Source organism: Xiphophorus maculatus, chromosome 8 (assembly GCF_002775205.1).
Source record: "Xiphophorus maculatus strain JP 163 A chromosome 8, X_maculatus-5.0-male, whole genome shotgun sequence".
NCBI lineage: Eukaryota > Metazoa > Chordata > Actinopteri > Cyprinodontiformes > Poeciliidae > Xiphophorus > Xiphophorus maculatus.
In genome coordinates, this window is record NC_036450.1 from 15481506 (window position 1) to 15499838 (window position 18333).

An 18333-nucleotide genomic window follows, 5' to 3' on the forward strand; every position below is an offset into this window, starting at 1 on the left:
ATGTATTTATTGGAAAAATGTTTATAATAGCAAACAATTTGGTGAATCCCAACAAAAAGCAAGTCCAGACAGCTTGAGTTGCTCAATCAGTTTTATTCAGGAGGAAAGTATTACTCAAGAGAGGAGAAAAAAAAAATTAGCTTGGGTTGAAGCAGCACTCAAAAATCAGGTTGCTCTGTGATCCTTCATCCTAAACTCACTTCAAGTTTATATTAAAACTGATTAGATTAGATACTAACTTACTCCAAATAAATATATTTTTTTCCTTTTGTTGATGTTTGTAATAAACCACAGTCAGTCAGTAACGGCCAACATCCCAACTTTGCACTAACAGACATACACACAACCCATACAGCCAGTTAATGTGGCAAAGCAGCTTCTCCCAGAATCCCCCTCCACACATCAGGCATTATGAATATACAATATATTACACAGTTACAGTATATACAACACCTCTTTTACAATAAAGACAGTTAATGTTTTTCTTGGTGTCAATCACACGTGACATCTTTAAGCAGTGAAGTAGGAAATCATTTCATCCACATTGTTGATTTCACACGACTTGGGGGAAGGGGGGGGAAATGCAGATAGTATCGTGCATTTGTCTGTTGGTCGGACCACCCAAAAAAAAAAAAAAAAAAAAGCGTCCAAATAAAATTATATATATTAAAACTAAATCTGAAGATAGAAAATGTAGGGGTACTTAAAACAGTAATGTTGTGTTTTACTATTGGTGCTTTTTGCAACTCCTGTAACTGTACGCATAATCTTTTTTTTTTTATATAATTTACTGGTTTGCTTTGAGAAGTGAGCAAAAACTACCACATTCTGCACAACTACTTTGATACTTTTACTGATACTGATACTTTTGGCAATAAACATTTTGTGTGCAATTTCAAAGCTTAATAAATGAGAGCCAGTATAAATGGGTTTCAAATTAGAAATGCTCCAATTTTGTTTAGTCAAAGTTATAGGAAGGCGATCTGCTTTGAAAAAAAAAAAAGTATCTATTGCTAGTCTCTGAACACAAGCCAGAGTTGCATTATAATGTTGGGATTCTCTCTAATTCCTCGCTTTTAATGCCCAAAAGAGGTATACTCACAAGTGTTATTTCCCAAGACCTACTGCTGAATGGAGATGACAAATGTAACATTTATTTCATGAGTTTAATACTTTTTCTTTACCCAATTGGTCCCTCAACTATGGAAAAAACTTTTTAAAGTTTAAGTTGTCCTATTTAAATCCCATGCCCATATTCTGAGTGCGACAGAGCGCACACCAGCAATTAAATTCAGGGGAATCCTCAGCATGAAGCTTCATAGGACATCCCGTCCCCTTTCACTGAAACCCATGCTATTCCAAACGGTCAGACAGCACAGGGTGAGCTGTGTGAGAAAGCCATGTACAGATTTAGTGCAATCATATTTGTAAAACCTAACAAATTTTTACAAAAGCAAAGTAGAAGAGATGCACTTTTGGCTAAGAGAAAATCTGGATTCCAAGCAAAAAATTCACTTACAGTCTCACGCATTCCAGTTGTCAAAGATGTGTATTGAATCCTTTGATATGTAAAACTACACATGAGCGTAACAGAACGCAACAAGCTCTGAAGAATAGTGTCACAAACGTAATACCCGATGAAAATAATTTTTTAGCTGAGACGCTCTGTTGAGGAAGAGAGGAAAGTGGCTGGAATGTGAAATATGTCTGTGGTGAAACCAGCAAAATGCCTCATAACACATGTTGTAATATAATATCTACCATAATAAAGATAAATTTAAAGAAATAAGTTGGGAAGAAACCTTTAGCACAGCAACTCAAGCTTTTAGAACAGAGGTGTGTTGTGCCTTCAACATATTTAATCATTGTTAAACTTCAAGGGGTCTTGTAAATTGCATCCATGCCCATATTTCACCTGATCAACCACCAGTTTGTAACGGTGTTGACGTCTCAGTCTAAGCACGTTTAAAACACATCGACACAAAATAGATTTCACAAGTACTAACATTATGTAATGTACAAACATAAGAGTTATTTTCAGTGTTTGAAGTGGGAAACAAAGGAGACGAATGTAGTTTTAGAAATGGTACCAATCAGCAACACCCTTTTCAACTTCCTGAACTTGATAGTGTAACTTAGCAACCCGGTGACTTCAAAACTGAACGGCACAAAGTTTCATGCGCACCTGCTGACTTAACTTTGTCCTACAGCCCTCTGCATTTAATGTTAGTCCAACCAACCTGATGTCTGCTCTCTGCACCCATCTCCTCGGATTTCACATACATTTAAATACTTGGGTTTATTACATTCAAATCTGACGCTTTTGGCATGAGTACAGTGAATTGAAACTGATTTTTGCACAAGAACAGCTCGTTTTTAGCAGCTCTTTGAGTGCTGTACCAGCAAAGGGGGCAGAATATATGGCCCCAATATTGCACATGTATGAGATAAGTGACAAAAGGAGGATAGGGTTTAAAAATTGCAATAAGGAGATTAATCAAGTTTTGATTTAGAATACTAATCATCTCCCATCTGTAAAAAAAGACAAAGCAAAACAAGGGGGAACAAACTGAACAAATAGGGGCCATTTCAGTGTAACTGGGTGAGACGGTTGTTAAAGTGTCAAACTTCTTGAGATGTGTAAATATGTTCATCAAGCTACAAATCATTCAACCACAGAACCTCAGTCACACTCTGGCCTCACACCACCAGGATCTTTACTTCATCCTGTTTGTCGGGCCGGTAAAAGAAGGGGATGCAGGGATTTTCGCCCAGGAATGGCGGTGACCGTGGAGCTCCCTGGGGGTTCTGGATCTCCTGGAGAAGCTGCATGATTTGTTGGGCGGTGCCGTCCTCTCTGGGCACCAGAGGTTTGGACTCAGTCTGAACAGAACTAGATGGTAATGTTTGGGATGAGGCAGCTTCTAGACCTTGTAGTCGGGAGGGCTCCGAGAATGGGCTGACCTCTATGGCTTCTGTAGAGAACACAACAAATGAAGTTTCAGGATGATAAAGTCGATTAGAAAACACATCAAATACACTAGAGATGCACTTAGAGGTTGCCTGGTGACTGGAATATGTTGATTTTAACCTGACCAGTGTTTTTCAACTTAGTAAATGAACCTCATTAAAAAAAAAAAACATGCTACCAAGTTAAATGACAACAATGAGAGTAATTACAACAAACTCAGTTATGCATTAGCGCAAAAAAAATGCTGGGATTTTTTAATTTTATTGAATTTCCACAATTGCAAAACTGTGAAAAACTGGAAGGTCTGATTGATGCAATTTAGGGACTGCAGTCTAGGGAGCCACATAAAAAGTAAAGGTGGGGCGAATTGGCCCATGAGTCTGCTTAGTATTACTGGTCTTTAATCCTGTGACCTCCACTGGATATGAAATTGCAAAGTTTTCTGATTTGGTCCATCTTGCTCTTACCTTCTCCATCGACAGCATTAAGCTCATGCTTATGTGTTTGCTGCTGTAAGTGAGAGTGCTCCTCCCCAACAGGAAGCAGGTCGGGGTTTGCTGTTCCCATGCCGGCTGCAGCTCCAGTGTAACGATTGTACCAGTCGTTCCTCTCGGCCACAAGCCTCAGGACAAGATCCTGCAGCTCTGCCAGTTTGGACTGATGGCAAAATGAAACAAATCATTACTACTAGTGGTGCAAAAATAATTTATACGTGAAACAGAGAAGAGAAACTGATTTTAAAGTGATCTGAAGGACTTTTATGCTGATGAAGAGTTTACAGAGTAATGAGAAAACACAGAAAAATGTCAGTTTCAGAAAACATTTAAATGTGCCTCTCCATCAGAACTCATCAGTACAGAACCTTCATCTCCTCTTTATCCTGGGCCAGCATGTTGATATACTGCTCTTTCTCCTGGTGCTTCTGCTTCATTATGGCCCGCTGATTTTGGTACAGGGCGATGTACTCCCCTTAAAATAACAATGAGTAAAAACAAAAATAAAATTTAATTCATAAACTATAACCGTAACATTTTTAAAAAGCAAGAAGTTCATACCTATAGTGTCAGTCTCTCCACTCAGCTGGATGCAGCGGTGCTCCAGCTCCTCCACCCGCTCCTTCAGGTCGGCTTTCTCCTGCATGAGGGAGGTGAAGCGCTGCTGGAGCTTCTCCATGGCGGCTTTCAGCGCCTGATGAACTTCAACTGGGACTCCTTCTGCTGAGGTAGCATAGCGGATACTGAGAGTTTACATAGTGACCAACCTATCATAGCTATAAACAAAACAGTGTGAGAGCCAGCAGGTGAAACTAATTTACTCTACAGAGCGGTGCAACATGGCACTTTAACATAAAAATATAGACACTGAAAAGCAAATTGTTCCATTTTTCTGACCTGAATGCTCATGGCTGTGCTCAGTGTGACTATGTTCATGACAATCATCATGCTCATGACCATCTTCATGAACAGGTGTGTAGTTGTGGTGTTGCTGCTCCAGTCTAAGGGCCAAAGCCACCTGTTGCCGGGCTGCCATATGGAGCCTGTGCTCCTCCTCCAGCTGCCTTCTGGCTTCGTCCCTCTCCTCTTCCACCTGAGCCAAAGCCCCACGGATAAAATCCTCCTGTTGGAAGAATGAAAAAGTGTGATAAAGGAGACCTAACATGGGAAACAGAAAATTATTATCAAATTATATAAATCAGGTCAGCCACAAAGTGACTTCCATCTCTGTACCTACCATCTCTTTCTGGCTCTCAAAGTCTTCTGGGATAACAATAGAAGACTTTGTAGGACTCTCCTCTGCTGATTGGCTTTCCACTCCATCTCCTAAAATACATGAAAATATTTGATGGATATAAAGTTACCCATTTTGCAAATAAGAATAAGTCAGTATTTGTAGTGAGTCCTGAGTGGTTCCAGCTATCTACTTATTGCTCGGATAAAGTGTCAGTCAGGTAGTCCGTTTCACTAAAATTACACAAGCTACTTCACAATTGGTCAGATGCTTCACATCATGTTTCACATGAAATCATTCAACTTCCACCACAAATTAACTTGCAGCTGTTTGCAACAAATCAACCAAGTACAATTTAAATAGTTCAACACAACTAATAATAAAAGTAGGTAACTACTAGACTCAAAATAGTCTTTTTAGTCCTTGGTGAAGCACCTTTTAGATGTTTTAAAGTGATTCTTAGGCAGACAACAACTTCTGGGAGCGTTCACAAGGGCGGACGACTCCGGTTCAGAAATATAGTTGAAGTTTGAACATTCCAAGATGTTTCAAAAAATTCAAGTCAGACAAGTTCGAGATGAATTAATCAAATGTTCTGAATACCAAATGATGGTGAACTCTGAAACATTCTTGGGATTATTGACCCTTTAAAAGGTCCATTATTTCAACTTAAATAACTTTCATAAAACAATGTTAAAACCGGATATTTCTGCTCATGTAAGGGTTTCAGGACTGTAACAAACACTACTAAAGTAAAGAGGAATACCAGCACAAAAAGAAAAACACTAGCAAGGCACGAATACAGAACAACCCCTTACCCTGGTCTCTGGATGTCGCCACAAGAGCTGAACTGTTGAGCAGCTCTTTTAGCTCAGCCTTCAGCTGCTCGTTGTCTCTGACCAACTGCTCCAAATGCTTCTACAAGAGGAAACCGAGGGTATCTTTTAAAACAATACTAAAAGTACTCATGAATGTTCGAGTATCAGGTAACGATACAACACAAAGGGTCAATAATTAAGCATAAAATAACGAACACCTGACATCAAGTAAATGAGTTTATGTAAATGTTTAAACACTAAATGTGCTAGGAGTAAGCATTTTGAAGTGACAGTTCAGCCTCACAATTTTATGCAATTATTCTGAATCTCATCTGCACAATTTTTGCAACACCTTAAAATGCCTGGCTCAAACAAAATCTTGTGTCATATACAGCGTTGGTACCGTAAAGGTGACCTACTATGCTTCCTTGAAAGAGTTAGTATAGCTCTATGAGTTATACAAAACATGTTCATTACATATTTTGCACATAATCATCATTAGATAAAGAGATTTTTGTCTGGTCATACTTCCTATTCTGAGCTCCTTTCAGAATGGATTAAGGGCTTTTTGTCACTTCAAATCCAAATAAGCTGCTGAAGGTCACACACTCCAACTCAACATTTGCACTCGCATGTGAAAATGGCTGCAAACAGATGCACAATTTTGCAACCATACAACTTTGGAAAGCAGAAGTAGAAGCTTTTAGAAGCAGTTGAATATACAAAAACGTGCAAAAAGTGAATTTTGCAAAATAGGTCCCTTTTAGGCAGCTGAGGTATTTAAAAACCTTGGTCATAATTTTACGATTCAGGGTCCGTACACACCTCTGCTTGTTGGAGCTGATTCTGGCTGACATCCAGCTGTGCACGGCCGTGACTTTCATCATGCTGCAGTCGGTCCATGAGCTGGGCCTGCTGCAGAAACTGTTGGTGGAGCTGTTCCCTGTCTGCAGCCAGGGCCTGGTAGGCAGCGCAGTACTGCTGCAGATGGGCCACCACCTGGTCTCTCTGCTCTAGAACGCCCCGCGTCTCCTGACATTTTAGCTCCAGCTGGAGGCAACAAAAGAAAAAATGTACATTAAAACCAAAAAGCAGCAGATTATTTCTCAGATGCTCAAAAACTTCAGTTAATTAAATTCCAGACGTCATTATCATTTCCAATTATTTAAAAATGGAAAGAAAAAAAACTGTGTAGAGTTGATGTAGGTATTGGTGTCCATACAAAAACTTTACTGTTTTGAAGTATTGAGAGTAAGTTTTAACACTTATTGAGAATAAACTGGAAGGTAATTCTCAGTTTTAATACTTGTATCCTCAATATATATATATATATATATATATATATATATATATATATATATATATATATATATATATAAAAGAAACTGCAAGACTTTACAGCAGATGTGGGTATGTTACCTGCTCCTTGACGTTGTGCAGTTCCTCTTGTAATTCCCCCATCCTGCGTGCCAACTCCTTTTTCACATGTTGCTCTGACTGGATTGCAGTGGTCAGCTCCATATTCTCATTAGTCTGTCATAATGATGGAGTAACAGGAAACTTGGATTTAAAACAAGCTCTCAGTCACTTATATGAAGCACTAAAGTAATGGATGGGCTTCATTAATTTTCAATTTTAGAAAGCAACAGTAGAAAAACACTAGAAATGGAAACACAGGAGCATAAATTCAATGCAAAAGGAGACAAATTAAGAAGATAAGATGATCAGAGTAGCGGGAGTAAATTTTTGGACTCACCAGTTTGACAAAGCCATTTTGTAGCTCGGCCAGCTGGTCTTTCAGTGTGCGGTTCTGGGTAAGAGCTCGGCTAATCGTGGCCTTGTCTGACTGAACGTCCTCCAACATGCGTCTGCGGTCCTCTTCCTCCTGAGACTGGCTCTCCACCTGCCGCTCCAACTCTCCCAGGCGTGTCTCTTGTTCCGCACACAAGCGACTTAGCTGCTCGTTATCTCGGAGCTGGGGGAACACCAAATATATAAATAAGTATATTTGGTCTCATTTTGAAATATCGGGGACAATTGAGCCATGTGATATAGGATATGCTATTATTTATCCATCCACATGTATAAATAAAACAACTGAATGCACACCTGAGCCTGGTATTGTGCAGTAATGGCATCTTTCTCCTGTTGTAAACTACTGAGGGACTCCTGCAGAGCCACCTCTGCCTCTGATGGTCCTGAAGGTTGAGGCTCAGCATTTTCCTGGGCTTCCTTCTCCACAGACAATAATGCTGTAAAGGAAAGAATAACACTTAACAAGCACGCCAATGTTATGGTTTGATTTTATTTAACTGTGGTGTGGAGCTGTTTTTTCCCAATAAAACTGAGAAAACAAGTCTCACCCGCAGTGTTTTTCAGCTCTACAATGCTGGCCTCCAGCTCTTGGACTCGGTTGATGTTTCTGTCTCTCTCCTCTGCTACCAAAGAGACCTTCACACAGAAATTAAAATAAATCATTACAAACAGTTACGTTTTCAGCGGTACTGCCAAACATAGTATATATTTTATCATTATACTTGTGCAAGCAGCTGCTCGGTTTTGTCCTTCCATACACGCCCCTCTTCCTGGATTCGTTCCACATAACGGTCTCGCTCCGTCTTGAGCTGGGCTATAGACTCCAGAAGCTACAACAACAAAGATATACAACAATCTTAGTCGACGTGAATTGAAGTTAACCTTTATGTTTTTAAATAATCAAGTTTGGAATGATACAAATGAGCTGAACATTTCTGATTATTGCATAAGGATTCTTGTGTCACTGATAATATTGTGAGCTGTAACAAGAACTACCTTCAGAACAATTTAAATCTAACAACCTCTAATAAAGGTTAAAATGACCACTTTAGCATAAAGCTACAATTCACAAGTACCAAAACAGTCACCTGTGTTGTAGTTGGTGGAGATCTCCACCAACTTAAAAACAGTAAAATCTAGTTACTTTGCTTAATTGAAGCTGACTTAAACCAAAACTATTCAGTATCCAGAGTGTTGTCCCTGCCTTTTATTGTAGCTGGTGTGCTAATGTCAAATTAGAAATACCAGGTCAAGAAACCAAAATCTTCAGTGGGCCTTTTCAAATTTAACCAAGTTCCATGTCTTTGCATGTTTACACAAACATTGTTGTATTACTTCATTTCCCACTCTACTTTATAAATAAAAGAAATACTTTAAAAATTAAATCTAGGAGCAAACTTTTGTATTTTCTCATGTTAAGTTGAAAATCTGACGGTGAATTTGTAAGCTACCCGGTATTTAGTCATATTCCTCAGAGCACAACAGATGACCTAATTATATTGAGGAGGGGAATTGTGGATGATATTAATGAAGGACAAATTCTGTTGCTGGAGATAAAAGTTTATGCAAAATGAAAACAGGCTGGAGGTCTGCATGTAGGTTTGTAACTCCTATCCTATTTTTACCTTAAGGTTTCATAATGTACATGTAAGAGGGAGATGCCTCAGACCTGGTGATTACGTGACTCCAGCTGCTGCTTTTCTTCCAGCAGCATCTCGACTTTTTGGTTGAAACCGGGGTAATCTGACTGACTGGAGTACTGGAGATAAATAAAAACACATTGTAACACACATGTAAAATCTGAATGAACAATGAAAAAGAAATATCTGTTTGTATTATAAATGATCAATATAATTTAAACAGTAACAATCAGAGCCAGATGTGATGTTCATGAATAATGAAGCATGCACCTGTTGTAGCATGAGGTCCGCCATCTCCAGCCTCTTGTGAAGATCGTTTACCTCCAGCCTCATTGCAGCATTATCTTGTGTAATTTGTCTCAGTTGTTCAGACAGCTCTGAGCTCTGCTGCTTTGACTCCTCACTTAAATTGCTGTCAACACACAAACATAAATTATATTCCACTTGCCTGATACTTTCAGGAATTGCATTGCCTGAACCGCACTTGTTTGCATTAAACAAGACTAAGTTGGTAGTTCCAAATTACAGCAGTATAATATAAAAATGTATTCCTATAATATGCTCACTAATAAAAAAAACTTACTTGAGTCTCAGCACTTCTAGCCTTAAGTTGTCTCTTTCTTTTTCAAGCTCCTTGTTTTGCTGAAGATAAAATGAAAAAAAAACAAACAAACATGCATTGCTTATACTTAACATGACAGCAATATTTCAAATACATTCAACTAAGCTGATTTCTGTTTGACATGCATAAGTCAAATGAAAATTAATTTCATTTTTAGAAGTTACAACCTTATTCATTTGTTTTATAACAAATTCATTAAAATATGTTACCCTCTCAAACTGCTTCTGCTGCGTGGAGACAGTAGAGAGAGTTCGCTCCAGCTCTGAAACTCTCTGCTTCATTGTCTGCAGACGGTTATTGAGATCCTCTGCTTCAGCTACGAACACACATGGAGTCAGAGCACATCATTGCAAGTGTGCAAACACAGTTACTTGACCAACCGATTGTGCAAACCTAAAATCTTCCAAAAGTCATTTTAATTCTCACACACACCTGTTTTTTGTCGTGCAGCCTGTTGTGTGTATTGTAGTGCTGTTTGTAGCTCAGATTTCTCTGATACCAGAATCCCAATGGTTTGGATATGAACCTTACAGGAAACAAATGAAAAAATATTTAAGATTCCAAGTGTGGATTTTACTTGTTTATATCGCAAAATTTATTTTAAAAATAACACAAAAGCATTGCATGAAACAAAAACATGTAAAAATATAATCTTCAATGTATTAAAGAAGCAAATATTTCAAACGCTTCATTATCAAAGGAACCAGCAGTTTCTGCACATTTCAGGTTTTCAGAGTTTGTTCCAGTGCAGAGAAATAAAATACACTGAAACCTTAGCATGTATCACTCTGAGCGCTGAGCAGAGGGAGGGAGAGTTTTGGATCACATTACCATCTATTTATGGAAAAGGGACACCATGCAATTGTAATTTTTTTTTGCTAGTATATTTCCACAGAAATGCTTAAAAAATCTAATTATTTCTAAGGGATTTACCTGCAACTGCTCCCGCATTGCTCCTTGCTCCTTTGAAAATTTCTGTTCAAATTCCTTTCGCTCCTGAAGGCAGAAAATTACAAAATGCATGACTGGCCATGACAAAGCTCAAAGGCATTGATCATAACAGATGGAATTGAGTAAAACATGTTGTAAAGGTAAGAAAATGAGAAAAACTTCCAACCTTCTGCAGCTGATCTGTGAGCTCCTGAGTTTGATGTACCTGCCAAGACAACATGGTATAAAATTAGGATTATGGAAAAAAAAAACAACTAAAAAATAAGTCATCCAATAATTAGTACACTATTCTATCTTAGAAAACATAATAAAAAATTCTGCAGACGAGATCTTTTACATGCCAGCCACACTTTTTGTGCAAAGAACAAAAATAAAAGACATGTTTGGTAAATCCTAATGTGTTATATTATTTAATGTTTGCTTTACTGTTATTGAGGATAGTCCACTAAACTGGCTCAAAAAGCCTTGAACATCATGCAACTACAAGCAAAGTGTTAAGATGCCTGATTAAAATGTGCACCCAACGGGGTGCTTATGCTATATTTAGAGTTCCAGAATGCACCCTAATCCACCTGAGCAACAGATAAAAATGAGAGAGAGATAAAAGATGAGTGTGATGGCCTGGTGGTTATGATAGCATGCAAAATGCATTACAATCCAAAGCGTAATGCAAATAAATAACTGAAAGGGAGGTTAGGGTAACAATGCAAAAAGCAAGGGCACACAGGTATGCATACACACAGCTTCTTACCAGCTGGTCTAGCTTGGTATTGAGCTGAGAGTTTGTTAGCTTGCTAGATTCCAGGGCGGCTGCCAGCTCCTGGTTCCGACTCTATCACGTGCACACATGCATCCGGGAAACAAAAAAAAAAAAAAAGGAAAATAATAAATATAAAGACACGGATAAGGTGAAGGAACAAAAGTCAAACAGAGAACACAGGGGAGTAAGATAAATATTTAAATGTGAAATATTAACATGGAGGCAAATAATATTACTGTTACAAGTGGTGGGTGCTTTCAATGATGGAAAATGCCACATGATTAAAATAAAACAAGGCTAGTTTTAAAATACTTTGAAGGCAATTGGACCAAGCTTGGAGAAAGTAAATCCTATTCTGAATGGTGTAGGAGTAGCCCTGGAGTAAAAATATACTAAACAAATCCAAAGTGGAAAAAAAAAAGTTTTCCGTCTTACCTCCAGTTCTCCAGAAGGTGCAGCTTCCCCATTCACATATGGAGCAGATGTTGACTGGAATGATAATGAAATCATAATTTATGAGCTTTGCAACAGAACTGATGACACACTTTACATATTTGTGATCTAAAGGACAGTGTGAGGACAACATCTCCCCATACAGTCTATCTCTGCAGGCATATTAATGAATAAAATGATTAATACAAAAACTATTACACCCTCAAATGTTGCATAGCAAACAAGGACAATTAATTTAATCACATTTGTTTTCTCATATTTTGGATAGCAACATTATCTTTATAACAGTGAGATGATTACACAATTAATCTTCCTCAGAACTGAGCAAAGTTAACATAAAACACACTGTGATATTAACTGTTGTGTACTGTTTTCCAGTGCCAAACAAAGTTCAGGGAGGATACTGTAAATCTGATAAGAACACCAGGTGACGGAGTCAGTATGAGGACTGGCAGAGCTGAAAATGCTTCCAGTGCATTCTTGCAAACAATAGATGCAACACACACACTGGTTGGAAATGTAGACGGGCAGGGTGTTTTGTTAAAAGCCTAACACAGCATGACAAAGTGTGATGTAGAAAGAGTGAGAGATAGAAAGGCATGGGATGACAGTGATGTCTGTAACGCCCTACCTCAGAGACCAGACCATTTAGTTGTTGTGAGAGTTGCCGCAGGCTCTCTGTGGAAGACAATGGTCTGCAAAATAGACATGCCAGATGAATGCAAATTATAAACCTTCCCGTTTTATGCTGCAAGCAGCAACATGGGTGCACTCAAAATAACAGTGGAAAACAGATAGCATTGCTTTTACAGAGTGTCTGACAAATTCAAATAAGTTATGAATGTTGATAGGCAATTTTGCACAGAGATTATGAAGTATCGCTGCTGGAAAAAGAAAGAACGGCCAATAATTATTGACATGGAGCTAAACTGAGCCCAGGCACAGCAGTGTGTTTGAGTAATAGATCAGCATTCAGTTATTACAAAGGTAAAGTACAACCACTCACATCAAACACAAAAATAAAACAATCTTCACCTCTCTAACTTTACTTTGCAAAAGCATTGAAAGTTGAAACAAGGACCAAATAGTCCAGAAGAAGCCATATTAAAAGTACCAGACATGCTAGTTTTTCACATATTGCAGGAAAAAATAAGCTAAGGTAATGCTCCCAGCAAAAAGACTAAATAAGTCAAAACATAAAAACAAATCCTTAAAAGACATAGATTGCAACAAATATCAAATAAAGGTACACTTACTAAAGTAAAAACAAATAATATGTGTGAGATGACTGAATGAAACAAGTTAAATTACATCACTGAAAAGTAAAAACCCACCTAGTTTCCTCCTTTAAACTACGGTTACTGTTGGTATCTGGGAAATCCTGTACAGAGAGAAAAATTAGAAGCAGAGGAAAGTCAGCAAACACACGGGGGAATTTGTGTGCTACGACAGCACTTTAAAATATCACAAAAAAAAAGACTTTTTGGTATTTTCTATAACCATGCCAAAAATCCTACTTATCCTAACTTCAGACAAGTTCACAAATTCTTAGGCTGAAAGTGTTGTATGTTAACAAGACCTATTAAGGCAGCTTAGGTGCATTTTAAACAATAAAACAAACACGCAGACAGAAAAAAGACACACCTGCAACTCAGTGTTGTGACTGACAAACTCAGAGTTAGTAGCAGCGTTAGCACTAGCAGAGTTAGACATAGGTGAGTCTCTGCCGGACTCGCTGTGCTGCTCCTCCTGCAGCTGAGGAACAGGGGACCCCATGGCCTCCATGTCAGCAAAGGTCTGAGGTAACATACACAAAAATGCCAACTCACTTTTAATGTAAGACGACAAGTGTTTACAAGTAATGGCACACAAAAAAAACCTGTCATGTTAATGCAGTTTACATCTAAATATTAACAAAATAAACATGAGAACAAAAAGTGCAATCCTCAAACATATAGTGTTAAATGGTTTAGTAACCAACTCTTGCCATTATCTGTTACTGTAAACTGCATTGTGAACACACTGCGGTCTTATTAGCATTTTAATGTTAATGTGTAATGTGTTTGAGGTGATGAAAATTAGCATATTTCAAAGCAGGTACACTCGACGTCAAAGAAAAAAGAAACAAGCTGAAAAGTGAGCGGCGTTCTTGTTTACCTAGATATTCATCTGCATTGAACATTTAGCAACAGGAATCATAGCTATGTTTAGCTTAAGAATGTGCAAATGCCAACCAATAACACTAGAAAACATAAGATCAACATTTCTTAAAAAAAAAACAATGTACTGACATGCAATGAACAATGAATGCTGCACACTCCACCTGTTGAAATCCTTTATAAAGTTTCTTGACATGAACTTACAAAAACAAAACAGAGTCAAGACTTGGGCTTTAATTGATTGTGTGTTTTGGTCAATGTGAAAAAACGTGAACAGCAGACAAGGCACAATCTTGTACACCAAAAATGAGGAACACCTATTTACAGAAAGAAGTGCAGAGAGGGGAGAGGACAAGGGTAAAGCAGAAAGAGAGGGACAAAGGCTCACCTGACAGTTGCCATTAGGTGGGACGACTACTCCATTGCTTTGACTAAGAGCTTTCAGAAAACTGTCAAACTACAGTAGAAAGAAACAGCAGCAGACAGAAAGAGAGAAGTGACATGGCAGAAAACAACTCAAAGTCACAGAGAGATAAATGACAGAAGCAGCTACCACAAGGAAGAGCTGCAAAGGTTAGTGTGTGACAAGAAAAAAGTGACCACAAGATATGTTCCCATCATTTGTATAAGCTCTTTTTCCTCTCCATTTACAGTCATAATTAGGTCTAAATTAAACTGGATTTGAACTACCAGTAAGCTTCTTAAACTTTTCAATATGAATTATATGCAAGAAACTGAAATGAAATTTACAATTTACACTTATAAGTTTAGGCTTTCCAATCATACCAACAAAGAGTTGTTAAAATTAATAACTGATATGTTGTGAGAGAGGAGAATTAAAGAAAGAGAAGAAAGGTGAAAAGATCCTGATATTTGAAAGACAATGCAAAGGTAGAGATTCTTACTTTACAAATGGCATTTTTAAGTTAATGGTCATGTTTGTGACTGCTGCAGAATGAAGTCACTGTTATTGTAACAGTGAGAAGAACATCGACAGCTGTCTAAAGAACAGCTGTAAACGCAGGTCAAATGTCATGAGGCAGAGCCAAGTTATGTGCATGTGCTGTCTGAAAGTAGCACCGCACACAAGTCGTCATTAGCCTTCTTAATATGATCACAGACTGTTGGAATTGGAACCAAAGCAAGAGGCAATGCCTGATATCAATATGCTACTTCAATGACACTTTTGTCGAAAAACAAAATGCGTGTTTATAATAACTGGTATAGTAACCAACATTATTATAACTGCTGTTTAAAATCGAATACACATTTCCTTTCTTATGACTGAATGATCCCAGAGCTTTCCTATACCATCTGACATTCTCTATTTCTGAGGATATTTAAGAGAATATCAAACAGAACTGATTTGCTAGCAATCTATGTCAAGAAATTTAAATTGATGAAATTAGTAACATAGTTTTGAAACTAGCAGCATAATTAGTGTACAAAATACAAAGGACTAAATAGAAGGGTAAAATGCACATGTAGCATTAGGAGGCAATCTCATCCAACAACCAAAACAAGAAAAAAGACTAAATTAACAGAAAGTTAAAGAAAAACTCACATTGTCTGGGGAGTCTCTGTCTTCCTTCACCTTTCGCTTCTTCTTGGATCCTGTTCCACTTCCTCCTCCTCCCCTTTCTCCTCCCACAGAAGCAGGAGAGCTCTTCTGTTGAAACTCCTTCAGCTGAGCAACATAACACAAAAAAAACAGGATGCAGAAAGAGCCTTTGACATTCTCTGTTTATGTCTTTCTTTAGACAAGTATTATGTTTTATACAAGATGTAAAATATAAAGAGGGCTAGTAGGACATTAAAAAAGCTCTCACACCTTACAGCAAAATTAACTATGTTAAAGTAAATAATTGCTTTCAAATCCTTACTTTCTAGCTATTGTTCCAAACACTGTTCACCATATGTACATATATATATAACGCTAAACATATTCATTTAAATGATGAATATACATGTGCATAATTTTAGATCTAACATTAGGCCTCTTTGCAGCTGCTCCCCAAAAGTCAACAATTGATATTAAGCAGGTTTCTCAAGTTGAATTTTGTCTGGCATGAAGCAACATCCAAGCAAACTCTACTAATGCACCTATAATCCACTTATTCTAAAAAAAAAAAAAAAAAAAAAAAATATGCCACTCAACAGATGTTGTTTAAAACAAACACAAAAATACAGCTTCAATCTTGGATAAAAAAGGAAACAAACCACAAAAAAACACAGAGAAGATGTTTTAAAATACGTGAGTTGAAAAATAACATTTTTAGCGCAGGGCCTTGAAAAGTAACAGGAGGGATAACAAGGAAATCAAGTGACTAATCAATTTTGAAATGGTGTTTCAAATTTATGATCACCTGTTTACAAAATATATAAGTCAAAGATTAAATATTGAGGAGTACAGTCGTCGAAATGCATTCATCTTTCTACAAAACTCCAAAACAGCTCCTCTTCTGTCCGAGAAGAGGGGTGTCAGCTGTCAAAACAGTCCCCTTGATTCAATCCAGTTCACTGTGCTAGCAAGCTAATTTTCTGGAGTTCAGTTTTATATTTTCTGAAAACGACTGTTTGTAGCCCAATTTCTAATGTTAATATTTTTTTTGCAAACGAGTCAAAAGGTTGTCACGCTTCTGTGTTGTGGTATTTCCACTCATCTGTAGCAATGTATTCGTTAGCTTTTGAGCTTGTTTGCTAATGTTAACTTGCCTTAGCACGTTAAGATTTCGCCAATGACTACATTTGCGGTTGTCTTGAAAGACGGGTAAACCTTTGGCCCACAGTTGAGTTACTCGTTGTGGCGCTAAGATGAATAGGATGTCGTGAGTACAACTTCCAACTAAGAACAGACGAAGGTTAAGGCTATCAGTAGATTAATGCTATCAGTGGAGGCCAGGAGACAGGCACCGGTCTTTCCTGCTCATTGAAGCCGCAAGATGAGTGCGAGAGGAGGGACGTGCGACAGCGCAGAGGTCGGACGACGTGTAATGACAACACCCGTGCTCAGACATGGAGTTTATAATACAAGTAGAAACACGGTTGAATTAAACTTGCAGGCTAAATAAATGATGAGTACATAATGTGAAATTAAGGAAAGTCATTATTAATACACTTTACCTTTTTCTTAGCTGCAGCGAGTTTTGTTTGCCTACTCTGGTCGGCCATCCTGCTGCTCTGGTGGTCAAGCGACCGAACCACGTCATCAGTAAGGTGCTAATAGATCATTCTATCGGTAGGGGGCGCAAAGTCCCCGTTTTCAGGAGGCGCAACCAGTTTTAGATAAACGTCGACTTGTGATATAAAGTCGGGAAAAATGTGACTGTAGATCCCATTATTATTACACTATAAGTTCTTTCTCTTCTGTGTTTATAAGCACTTTAAAAGCAATTTTTAAGACGTTATTTGCAACTAAAATTGTTTATAGAAAAGGGTCAGACCATGGTGTGATGATTACCCTAATACAATGTCAATGTCAATTTTATTTATAAAGCACTTTAAAAACAGATATTAACTGCAACAAAGTGCTGTGCAGTATTCATAAAACACATAAGAATAAAACACACATTAAAACAGACAGGGCAAATAAATCAATGTCAGGCCTTATGTATGATAAAACATACAAAACCTTTTCACGAGGTTTAACAATGAAATAAAGTAATATTAATTAATTTCTACACAATTTTGATAGGTCATATTGGAGCTCAAGTAAAATTAAATAGATAAACCTTAATTGTGTGATATTTTACTTGGATAGATTCGATTTGTCACTTTCACAGCAAAATTAAAGACAATCAAACTGTTCATTTTTGCAACAATCCTAAAGCTTGGGATATGGGACTGGTTTTTAGAACAGAATGCTACACATGTGAAGAGTTCATTGTTTGTGTAATAGATAAAGTAACTTGATGCCCCTTAAACAACTACACCTTTTGGGTTCAAGTAATTAAATACAACAAAAATATTTGTAATTTATTAAATATGATGAATATAGCATTGATTTCCAAAATAAAAGTGTTCTGTTCTTCATAGCTGTAAATTTAAAATATGTAAATGTTTAGAATTAACACAAAGTCTGAAAATGAGAGTGGTCTTTGGTCCAACTACAAGAAACTGAAAAAGCAGAGCAAATCTTACAACCAGTTTCACTTCCTGGTTATATTGTTAGATTTGCATAACATAGCTCTCTCTCGCTCCTTATAGCTGTAGAAGGAAAAGGAGGAAATGAGTGACACTTAAAGAAATAGATTTACCTTCTACTAGAGAGCTAAATATTTGTGCACCAACTCTGGGATCTGGTTTTTATAAAGCATATTAAGCTTTTTGTTTTCTTTTTGCTTACTTTTTTATGTTTGGATTTTTTTATGTATTCCTTTATATGTTGCCCTCTAACATTCATAATGTGTGGAACTC

The 18333-nt window shown here is 37.5% G+C and overlaps 1 protein-coding gene across 6 annotated transcripts; it reads right to left on the bottom strand.

Annotated features, from left to right (window-relative positions):
* Positions 1–73: 73 nt before the first annotated feature.
* Positions 74–17116, bottom strand: golga2 (golgin A2). 6 transcript variants are annotated; one of them, XM_023338477.1, is made up of 28 exons: positions 17041–17116; positions 15482–15604; positions 14306–14374; positions 13403–13555; positions 13093–13139; positions 12390–12453; positions 11741–11794; positions 11297–11377; positions 10712–10750; positions 10528–10590; positions 10027–10120; positions 9804–9910; positions 9556–9614; positions 9243–9384; positions 9002–9091; positions 8055–8162; positions 7881–7968; positions 7627–7769; positions 7274–7492; positions 6937–7050; positions 6343–6567; positions 5518–5617; positions 4703–4791; positions 4363–4588; positions 4027–4185; positions 3834–3940; positions 3439–3628; positions 74–2975 (listed from the first exon to the last, which is right to left on the bottom strand). In XM_023338477.1, exons 1-28 carry the CDS (start codon positions 17086–17088, stop codon positions 2701–2703), a joined length of 3276 nt encoding a protein of 1091 aa, XP_023194245.1. In that variant the 5' UTR covers positions 17089–17116; the 3' UTR covers positions 74–2700. The 6 variants fall into 6 exon arrangements, with proteins under 6 accessions (XP_023194245.1, XP_023194244.1, XP_023194246.1 ...); XM_023338476.1 differs by having other exon boundaries at positions 4027–4188; XM_023338478.1 differs by lacking the exon at positions 14306–14374 and having other exon boundaries at positions 4027–4188.
* Positions 17117–18333: the final 1217 nt, after the last annotated feature.